This window comes from Dromiciops gliroides, chromosome 1, assembly GCF_019393635.1.
Source record: "Dromiciops gliroides isolate mDroGli1 chromosome 1, mDroGli1.pri, whole genome shotgun sequence".
NCBI classification, from domain to species: domain Eukaryota; kingdom Metazoa; phylum Chordata; class Mammalia; order Microbiotheria; family Microbiotheriidae; genus Dromiciops; species Dromiciops gliroides.
The window spans coordinates 235,599,368-235,611,059 of NC_057861.1; the positions used below are offsets into that span (position 1 = coordinate 235,599,368).

The 11,692-nt window shown below is 40.2% G+C and overlaps 1 protein-coding gene across 1 annotated transcript in view; it reads left to right on the top strand.

Moving 5' to 3' along the window:
* The window catches only part of GREB1L (GREB1 like retinoic acid receptor coactivator), a 165,362-nt gene that overhangs the window by 101,074 nt on the left and 52,596 nt on the right, over positions 1–11,692 (top strand). Inside the window, exons 16-17 of the mRNA XM_043979628.1 lie at positions 3,738–3,918; positions 7,913–8,105. Of these exons, the coding sequence (XP_043835563.1) occupies positions 3,738–3,918; positions 7,913–8,105 (374 nt within the window). The remainder of the gene's footprint in view (positions 1–3,737; positions 3,919–7,912; positions 8,106–11,692) is intronic.

The following is an 11,692-nucleotide window of genomic DNA, read 5'->3' on the forward strand; positions in this document are numbered from 1 at the left end:
CCAATTGCCTCACTTAAAAAAAAAAAATAGATTATAGGACCATAGACTGAGAGCTGGAAAGCAGTCTCAGAAGGCATCAAGTCCAAACCCCTCATCTTATAGATGAGTCCTAGAGAGAGGCCTAAGTGATTTGCCCACATAAGTACCTTTTCAACCGAGGCCTTTTTGACTTCAAGGCTAGGTCTCTGCTTATTCCACCACACTGCCATTCTAATGTTCATCTATAAGAATATATAGAATAGGGGCAGCTAGGTGGCGCAGTAGATAGAGCACCGGCCCTGGATTCAGGAGGACCTGAGTTCAAATCCGGCCTCAGACATTTGACACTTACTAGCTGTGTGACCCTGGGCAAGTCACTTAACCCTGTTTGCCTCAGTTTCCTCATCCATCAAATGAGCTGGAGAAAGAAATGGCAAACTATTCCAGTATCTTTGCCAAGAAAACTTTGAACTGGGTCACAAAGAGTCGGATGCAACTGAAATGACTAAACAACACTAATAATAGGTTTCTAACATTTGGATGATGCATGTTATTTGTTAATCCAGTCCAAGATATCAGGGTAGAATTTTGTAAATTGATACAAGGTGCTTGAAAAGATGACTTTTCTACTCGCCTTGTGTTATAATTTATTCTTGGTTTTCTCTGTCCCTGTTAATAATTTTACATGGGAAATAGTATCTTCTCTTCCTTTTTTGTCATCTTAAATTATAAAAGTATGAATTCTCCAGAAATATTTATAATAATCTGGATGGGGATTAATGGAGGGACTAGCAATAGCAAGAAAATGCATCAAGAAATGATACCAAAAAACTCATAAGGCACTCAGAACTTTTACTATACAGTGAGAAGTAGTGCTTCAAACAATTAATTATATTCCACAGCTTTATGTCAGAGGGTAAAACTAAGAGCTTTTGAGATGTTTATATGCAGATGTACTCTGGTATAGCAGGAAGAAGGTTGAATTTAAGAGTCAAAAGAAACATGGACAGCTCACTTAAATTTTCTGTGCCCTAGCTCCTGCATCTATAAAATGAAGATAATAATGTTGGGAGCTCCTAATTCACAAGATTGTTGTGAGCAGAGCAATAACTAGGGCAGGGTGACCAAAACCTTGTCCAGAGTGCTAACATTTAGGAAGTAACCTCATGTTAGTTGTCCACCTTGCCATCCTTATGCCCTGTGGTTTTCCATTGGCAACCCCTTACTCCACTGCCATGCTGCTCACCTGTCATAGCTCCTCCGTTTCTTGCTTGGGATTACAAGGCCTGAAGCCTCTTCTCCTGGTGACACTGCACTTGACCAGAATGAGCTGTCTTCTGCAAACCTTCCTTCCCACCATAACAGAATTCCTAATTATGGTTCTGGTTGTAAGGATGAAGTGATATGATTTATGAGATGTTTTATAAACCTTAAGTGTTATGTAGATATCAGAAAGTTTTAAAGATTATTGGGGAAGCAATGAGCTATTTTTTTCCAAAGGAGGCCAGCTACTAATGTGTTGGGGGGGGGAGGGTTGCACTATTGAAAAAAAAATACTCACACAATGATAATCATGGATTATATGAAGATTGGAGACACAGGAATTTTCTTTTTAAATTTTTCAGAAGGGTAGTTTTAGTCTGTAATCCCAAAGACCTGGTTATAGCTGCAGGAACTTGAAGTAAGTCACTGGCTCCACTTTCCCCCTCCAGACTCACTCATTTGGGCTCCAGGTTAATTTTCATTGGTTTGGCCCTAATTGCCAGAGGCATGATGGGAGCTGAAAGAATTCACTTACTCTAAACTATATATCATGCAGGCTTGAGGAATTTCTTGCTGAAGGGTAATAAGTTGGTCCAAAGGAAAGACTTTGACCAGAGGAGCCATTTTCTCTGCTGGGCTGGCCTAGTTCTTGTCTTGGGTAACAAAGGAGCTGAAAAATGTGCTGATTAGCCCTAACCAATTTTTTTTTTTTGGACAGAATTCCCAAAGCAATTAACACTCCCTTTGAGTAAGAAGAACCCCTAGCATCTGAAGGCAGCTTCAGTAGATAATTAGCAACTTACGCTAGAGACTAGCAGCAGGTCCTGATAAGAGCTCACATTTACATAGTGCTCTGAATTTGTTGTTGTTGTTCAGTCCTGTCAGACTCTTTGTGACCTCATTTGGAGTTTTCTTGGCAAAGGTACTACAGTATCCTTCCCCAGCTCATGAGGAAACTGAGGCAAACAGGATTAGGTGACTTGCCCGGGGTCACACAGCTCATAAGTGTTGGAGGCCAGATTTGAATTCGGGAAGATGAGATTTCCAGACTCCAGGCCTGGATCTCTATCCATTGTTGCCACCTAGCTGTCCTAAGGTGCTCATTACAATCCATCAGTCTCTTAATCAACAATCATTTCTTAAGTGCCAATGATGTGCCAGGCACTGAGGTTTTAAGTACCATAAATGAAGCAGACCCTACTTGAAAGAACTTTATATTCTATTGGGGGAAATAACAAGTGCATCTCTAAATACACAGAGCATAAATATAATGTGAATAAAGGCAAATAGACCCTGTTAACTAATGGCATTATTACCATTTTCCTGATGAGAAAGTTAAAATTCAGAAAAAGTTAAATGGCTTACATAGGATTAATAATTATCTGAGTGAAAATTTTAAACCAGGTCTCCTTAACTCTCCCACCCCAATTCATGATAACATTAGTGGTTTGGCCAAGAGAAAACTCAGCAACATGTGACAACAGCAGCGCAGTTTGAGGTCCTTAGGTTGTTCAGCAGGTGGAGTACTAGACCTTGACTCGAATCCAGATTTGGTCTCAGACACTTACTAGCTGTGTGACCCTAAACTTCTGTCTGCCTCAGTTTCCTCAAACGTAAAATGAGGATAATAATAGGGTTGTCATGAGCATCAAATGAGATATTTGTAAAGCACTTAGCACAGTACCTGACACATAGTAGGCACTTCATAGATGGTTATTCCTTTCCTTCCCCCTTTTCCTCTGTGGAGAAGCAGCAAGTGGAGGCTTCAAGGGGCCGGGAAGGCTGGCAGCCCTCCTGCATCCACCCCCATGTCATTGTCCTCTTTGTACGTTATTCTCTTTAGTCATATTATTTCCCTGCTAGATTCAGAGGAGGAGATTTGGTCTGGAGGAGTTGCAGCTCTAAGCACAATTTTCTGCTACAGACTTCAGTGGCTATTAGCGACACCAATCATCTTCATGGGAAAGAGCATTTATGAGACCTATTTTCAGTTCACATGTCTTCAACTGCTTTTACAAACCCTTCAAAACTATCTCTGATTCCAGTCACAGGAGGGGCTGGGGCACAGGAGGGGATGGAAGTTAAACAGGCAAATGAAAATCTTATATTTGCTCTTCACACTTGAGGTGGGGAACATGCACAGAGGAAAAAAAAAAAATGTTTTTACTAAATCCAGGAACTTGTTAACAAGAAGGCTTATGGGGGCAGTTAGGTAGCACAGTGGATAAAGCACTGGCCCTGGATTCAGGAGTACCTGAGTTCAAATCTGGCCTCAGACACTTGACACTTACTAGCTGTGTGACCCTGGGCAAGTCACTTAACCCCCATTGCCCCACCAAAAAAAAAAAAAACCAACAAAAAACAAGAAGGCTTATTGTAACACTGCTCTGCAGCTCAGGAATCAGCATTTAAAGTTATTCATTTCTGCCCCTGGTCTTCATTCTTTGTATTTATCCATGCAAATAAAAAATACATTTTTTTTTCCCTTTGGGCAGGTGTTCTTGTCGACTTGGGTCTGGAAGAAAATGGAACGGCTTATCAGAGAGCGGAGAAATATGTTGTTCGGCTGGACAATGAGATTCAAACCAAGTTTGAAGTTTTTATGAGGAGGGTCAAACAGAATCCATACACATTGTTTGTCCTGGTTCATGACAACTCTCATGTGGAGCTAACAAGGTGATTGCTTCAGAGTGAGCAAGTAGAAGGCCAACTTTGGGGCAGTAAGCTATTTCCAAAAGGTGGTGGTCAAGAGAACCCAGGACCCCTAACCTCTGCTCTCTCCTTATATACCTTTCTCCTTTAACTTGATGACAACTTTTAAAATTCCTTTAATTGTCAAGCATTTATTAAGTACCTACTGTTTGCCAGACACTATACTAAATGCTGGGGATACAAAGAAAGGCAAAAACAGCCAGGCCTTTGAGATACCCCCCAAGCCTCCTTCTAATGGGGGAAATGACATACAAATCACTAGCTATATGCAAGATATGTACAGAGAATATAGAAGCTAATCTCACAGGAAAACATTAGCTACCCAGGGTACTTGGGAAAGGCCTTTAGTTATAAAAATACTTTTTAAAACAAATTCACATACATTCCTAGGCTAAGAATCCCTCCTTATAGCATCACAGAACTTAAAAGCTCTTTCTCGGGTATGGAAAATAAGGAGTTTTTAGGAAAAATAAGTATTGGGAAAGGAAATCTTTTCTTCTCATAAACATTCCCTCTCCTTCTTTTTCTTTAAATTCAATTTTGTTTTCAGTTTTAAATTCTCTCCCTCCCAGCTCCTCTTCTCTTCCCAAGAAAAACAAAACCCATTATAAATATATATAGTCATATTTGGGGCAGCTAGGTGGCACAGTGGGAGGAGTACTAGAAGACTTCTCTTCTGTAACGATTGGAATAACGCCACCTGCTGGAGACTTACTGTAGAAGAGTTCCGCCCGTGAAGCAAAGGTCTTTGAGAGCAAGACCAGGAGTCTTTTCTTTGGCATCAGGAAGTGACGCGGGCTAGTGGGAGGAGGAAGGAAGAGACTGGCGCTCAGTCTCAGGCTCTTTTCCTTTGGACTCTGGTGGAGAGCGGAGCTAGAAATGTGCTCTCCCTTTAATAGATAGGAATCTAGGCCTTTCTTTCTCTCTTTACCAAATTCTTATTCTCTTTAATAAACACTTAAAAATCTAACTCTTGCTAAAGCTTATAATTTATTGGCAACCACTCATTGGATATTTTAGACAGACTAGCTAGAATTTTAGCCCTTAACACTTCCTGGCCTCAAACACTTACTAACTGTGTGACTGGCCAAACCACTTAACTGTATTTGCCTCAGTTTCCTCATCTGCCAGATGAACTGAAAACCACTCCAGTATTTTCACCCAAAAAACCCCATATGGGGTCACAAAGAACAACAACAAAAATAGGCTTATATGTATGTCTGTATATGTATGTGTAGATATGTACACACATGCACACAAATTCTTCAGTCTGCACTCTGAGTCCATCAGACTCTCTGGAAATGGGCAGCGTGTTTCAACGTTTCATCACAAGCCCTCTGGAACTGTGGTTGATTATTGTGTCGATTAGATGATGAGAGTTCCTAAGTCTTGCCTCTTGTTTTCCTTCCTTTCTTCCTCTCTTCTCCATTTCTCTTCTTCTCTTTCCTTCTCCCTTAAATATTCCTTCTCTATTTGGGGAGGGAGAGGTTTGTGGGGCAATAAGGGTTAAGTGACTTGCCCAGGGTCACCAAGCCAGTAAGTGTCAAGTGTCTGAGGCCGGATTTGAACTCAGGTCTTCCTGAATCTGGGCCCAGTGCTTTATCCACCGTACCATGTAGCTGCCCCCTCTATTTTTTAAAATCTTTTCTTCTTTTTCTTTTTCCATTTTGATCAAAAGATCACTGAGTATTTTAGAAACCCAAATATTTGATTTCCTTTCCTCTGGTTGTCAAACTGTAACATAGAACAGACCTGTCATTTTCTCCAGTTTCAATTTCGCCAGGCACTAGAATCTATCTCCTGTAGGTTTCATTAATAACAGGACTTAGTTCAGAGAATACCAAACTAACTCTTCTTCCAGTCAACTTGCATTTATTAAGTGCCTACTTTGTGCCAGTAATTAATTGAAGTAGCTTTAAAAAAAAAAAAAGAGGAGATGCACAAATTTGGAGACATTTCCACTCCAAAAGTTCATGTGAATTATTTGTGCCCAACCTATGGTAGAGCTTTCCAAGCTTGTATCGGTCTGATCAGCCATAGTGAGACACACTGTACCTTGACTCTAGCATAGTCACGTCATTTTAGTCTTCATCAAGAATTATGGGGGCACCTAGGTAGTGCAGTGAATAAAGCACTGGTCCTGGATTCAAGAGGACTTGAGTTCAAATCCAGCCTCAGACACTTGACATTTACTAGCTGTGTGACCCTGGGCAAGTCACTTAACCCTCATTGCCCCTGCAAAAAAAAAAAAATAATAATAATTATGGACAACAACCAACCACCCAGTTTTATGCCAGGCTCTGCGCTAGGCACTGGGGGGAAAAGCAAGGCAAATAGCAGTCCCTGCTCTCAAGTAGCTCTTTATAGCCAGTTGCCTAGCAAGCTTAGTATATTATCCCCATGTACTAAGAAAAAGAATTAGCACTCCAGTGGTGTAGTCTAACATCTAGGGTAAGGGGGAAATTTTTTAAATTGAGTTCCACAAATACCCATTGATTATCTTAGCCCCCACCCATCCCCACCCCCTCTGCCTCCAAATCAAAAAGTGCTATTGAGACTGTAAAGTGTTAATATCTACAGTGGAAATTTCAGGGTTACAGAAGATACTTGATCATGAACTTTAATGCAGCACACACTTTACTGTAGGTTGTAAAATCTAGGACCATACGTGGGTAAAAATTAAGGCCTTTACTAGCTCATTTAATATAAATAACAAAATGTACAAAGAAATCGTACCTATAGCCAATTCTGCTAATACCGGGGATCTATAAGCAGAGGCTTTGTAATAAATAATAAAAAATAATAACTTATATAGCACCTACTATATGCTAAGTGTTTTACAAATATTATCCATATGATCCTCACAACATCCTGGGGAGGTAGGTGCTATAATTATCCCCATTTTACATATTAGGAAACTGAGGCAAACAGAGGTTAAATGACTTGCCCAGGATCACACAGCTACCAAGTATCTAAGGTTAGATTTGCACTAAGGTCTTCCAGACTCCAGACCTGGTGCTTTATCCACTGTGCCACCTATTTACCTGGTCTTTGAAAGTTTCTTGCTTTCAGAAGGAAAACCTCAAAGGATCTGCAAAGAATCCTTCAATATTCCATGTCTGAGCATTCAAATTCTTTACTCTGTGAAAGGGACTTGTGGTTTCCAGACAATAATTCAGCTCTGTATATCAAAATTAACTGTGACTGGGTATGTTCTGGTTATATGAACACCTGAGAAACCTTAGGATCTCCCCGTGGGAGAGCCGTTGAATGGGGCTAACATAGCTGGAACACACCCTGACAGTGGCACACTGGGACTCTCTAAAATCCTTTACATATTGGCTGTGTGACTGGGCAATTCATTCTTGTGTCTACAGAATTCTCAAAGAATATATGTTGCAGAGAAAATGGTTGGGGGGGGGGGGGATTTCCCAAACTAGTGTCTTATACATTTATTAGAAGAACACTTGGAGGGAATCCCTGAAATCTATCTAAACCTCCTTTCCTTCTAAGCTAAATGTGTATTGATTTCAATTCTGCCTAATTTAAAATTTTGTCACCTGAAATTGTATTATTCTGGAAAGCAGTATAATAATTTCTCTCTTACTCCCCCCCTCCTCTCCCTTCTCCTCCTCCTCCTCCCTCTTTTCCTCCTCTTCCTCTTCTCCTTCTTTCTTCTGCTTCTTCTTCCCCCTCTCCTTCCCACCCCCCTTTTGTGTTCGCTCTCTCTTTCTCTCTGTCTCTATCTCTCTCTGTCTCTGTCTCTGTCTCTCTCTCCCTCTCCCACCACCACCCTGTCGTTCCTCTTCTTTGTCTGTCTCCCTGTACCCTTGTCCATTCCTACATCTTATTAATTAAGGAAGATATATAAGATTAGTTTTAACCCTATATACTTTTAAATTATGTAATACTTACCCTATCTAAAATGTTAACTTTTTACCTTTGCTGATTTTCACAGTGTCATCTCGGGCTCTCTGTCCCATGGGGAGCCAAGTCATGGGTTGGCTGATAGAGTTATTAACTGCCGGGAAGTCCTTGAAGCCTTCAACCTCCTTGTGCTGCAAGTTAGCTCCTTCCCATATGCCCTGCAAACACAGCAGTCCAGAATAAGCTCTGCCAATGAAGTGCACTGGATACCACTGGATGGTGTGGTAAGTTTGCTTTTATCTGCCCAAAATGAAGTTTCCTTCCTGGGCATGGCCTTCCCCTAAAAGCTTAGAAGATGTTGTAAAAATGGCTGTTGTTGGGGCAGCTAGGTGGCACAGTGGATAAAGCACTGGCCCTGGATTCAGGAGGACCTGAGTTCAAATCCAGCCTCAGACACTTGACACTAGCTGTGTGACCCTGAGCAAGTCACTTAACCCTCATTGCCCTGCCCTAAAAAATAATGGCTATTGTTTTTAAAGTACTGAAAATCAGAGTACTGAATGTAGTCTTGGCTGTTGTTCTTAATAATTACTGTGTATTTAATTTCTTACATTTATTTAAAATTTATTAGATTTCATTACTCAAATACTCAGTAATTAATTAATAGCTAGCATTTATATAGTATTTTAAAGTTTGCAAAGTACTTATCACTATCATCTCATTTTATTCCTGGAAGGTATTGTCCCCGTTTTAAAGAGGAAGAAACTGGGACACAAAGAGATCAAGTGACTTTTCCCAGGGTCATATAGCCAGTGTCTCAGACTGGATTTGAACCCAAGGCTTCTTGACTCTAGGTGAAGTGCTTTTATCTACCATACCACCTAGCTGCCAGCTGTAAAGGGGCTCTCAGCAGAAACTACTTGGATTTGTAAATTCCTCAGCAGTCTTTTGAAAGTAGTGGCTATAATTACAGTGTATTCAAGAGCCTGCCCTGGGATATTACCAGAATGGAGGAAAGCCCTTGGAATACTGCAGGCTACTCTATAAACATGAGTTCTTTTGTTACTACACCAGAATATATATATATAATTTTAAAGATACAACCCCAACAAAAAACCTCGGACCTCTGTTCTTTCTGGTATTTTCTAACACATTTTAATATTTTGAAACTGTGTTACTATTGCCCTTTGATAACTGAACCTTCCTTTTTCTCTTAACTACTTCAGTTATAGAATGTTGGTTGAAATAGGAAGCTAGAGATGTCACATTCAAGAACTTAGTAGTAACATTTAACAATGGGGAATGAAGATAACATTTTCTTATACTCTTTGGTCCTTAAGTACATAAATCTTCCAGTCTCGGGGCAGCTAGGTGGTGTAGTGGATAAAGCACTGGCCCTGGATTCAGGAGGACCTGAGTTCAAATCCAGCCCCAGACAATTGACACTAGCTGTGTGACCCTGGGCAAATCACTTAACCCTCATTGCCTCCCCCCCCCCCAAAAAAAGTCTTCCAGTCTCTAATGCCATAATACCTTAACACACTGCACAAAATGTAAAATAGCAAAGCAAAACATTTCATATTTCCTCTTTATAATGAAAACTATATTTTCCATTTAAAAAAACCAAATCTTTCTTATTTTAAAAAGATCTAGGGGCAGCTAGGTGGCGCAGTGGATAGAGCATGGCCCCTGGATTCAGGAGGACCTGAGTTCAAATCTGGCCTCAGACACTTGACACTTACTAGCTGTGTGACCCTGGGCAAGTCACTTAACCCCAATTGCCTCACCAAAAAAAAAAAAAAAAAAGATCTAACTCACTAAATCTAGTGTAGTAAAAAAAAAAAATTCTAGTCTATGAAGATTATCAACCTTTGGACCTAGAGAATTTTTGTAACCTTATGAGTTAAGTTTCTATTCACTTTGACCTCACCTGTAAGTATTTTGATCTTTATAGTCAGGTAAACAAGCATGAATAACTACATTAGGATCAGAAATGGATCACTTAAATGATCTCTTTGGGTTGTATCATTTTCAGGTAATAATATCTTATTATTATTTGTTATCCTAAAAACTGACATTTTCCCTCTCTCTATCAATGTCATTAATTAGCTGTGAGGTAACAGAGGTGATCACCCTCCCCCCCAAAGTCAGAAACCCAGAATTTGCCCAGATTCCTGCTGGATTAGTCTCTCATAGCATGGAACTTCTTGTAGAACTGGTTAAAAAAAAATGTTTGTTTTGCACTGGGAGTGACGTCTTGACAACACATTGAATATAAGGTTACAAGAAGTGTTAGAGGAGGTTAAATTATCTTTATTCACCTTACTTGGTCTTTTCCTAGAAGTGACATTATTATTCCAAGGCCAGAGGATGCTCATGTTCCTGAAGCTGAAAAGCCAAATTGAAACCCAGAAAAGGCCTCAGCAGCCAAAAGAAAGGATGCAAACTCCTTGCATTAAAGTGCTTGTATTTTACTTCTGGGTCTCATTTGCAGTCTACTTATTCTTCTTTTAGATGCAATTCTAACAAGCTCAGTTATTCTGTTTTCAGTCCAAAGCACATTAGAAGGTGAAGAGGTTGTAAGAAGAGATAGCTGACGGGGAAGGACGAAAAAAGAAAATCAAACACAAGAACTAAAAAAGCTTAGCAATATGAGATGATTTAGTATAGGATCAAATAATCCTAGACTTCATTAGCCTTTGAGGATATCACTGTGTTATATCACTAATATTGAATAACACTAATCTCTCAAAGGCTAATCCAGAACAAGTGAAGCCCTAGTAAAGTTGACCAAGCTCAAAAAGTTTATCATATGATCTAGCAACAGATAGTGTCTGTTTCCCAAAGACTAGGCTTTTCAGTCACAGAGACTACATCCCATTAGATTGTAAACTCCTCAAGGTCAGGGACTGTTTCCCTCCCCACCCCCCCCTTTTTTTTGTTGTTTTTTTTGTTTCACCAGGGCTTAGCACAGTCCCTAGCCCATGGTAGCCAATGTTTATTGACTCACTAACATAGAAGCATATAACCTGTAGGCTGGCCACCTGGTGACAGATATTTTGGCCATGGCAACCCATGAAACAAAGAAAATATTAAATGGCTCTCAGTCCTAGTCGGGTCCTTTATTCTTCTGCATTGTTGTAAAAAGTGACAAGGGGGGCAGCTAGGTGGTGCAGTGGATAAAGCACTGGCCTTGGATTCAGGAGGACCTGAGTTCAAATCCAGCCTCAGGCACTTGACACTTACTAGCTGTGTGACCCTGGGCAAGTCACTTAACCTTCATTGCCCCGAAAAAAAACCAAAACAAAACAAAAAGTGACAAAGGGAGATAAGAATCACAGTGTTTAGACCACCCATAAACTTGAACCTTACTGTTGTTGCTCTAAATGTGAGATCCTTATCCAGGGCATCTTTAATGTGAATATTAGCCGAGAAAAAAGAAGACTGCCTGAAGCAATATTCAGCAGTAGACCACACCTTTACCCTTTCACAACTGACAGATGGAAAGATTATAAGATCTCATTGTGCTAATTGTTCATTAGTTGCAAAAAAGCACTTGATTTGGTAAGACAAAATGCTTCCATACAGACTCTTTTACAGGTGTTTCCCATCTCTAAATCAAATTCATTGAAAGGCATAAAAGTAATAATAACCCTGTTCAACAACCCTCTGATAATAAACATTGAAGCAAGGCATAAAACAGTATGATGGGGGAGACCCAGTGTAGAGTCCAAGTTGAAGAAGGATCTGTCATGGGTGAAGTGCTCTAGATGCACTTGTTTGAAGATGACATTGTTCCAGTTGCATCAAGCCCAGAATTGAAGATCCTCCTGGAAGAATTCTGCAATCACTCAAAGGAGTCTGGCCTATC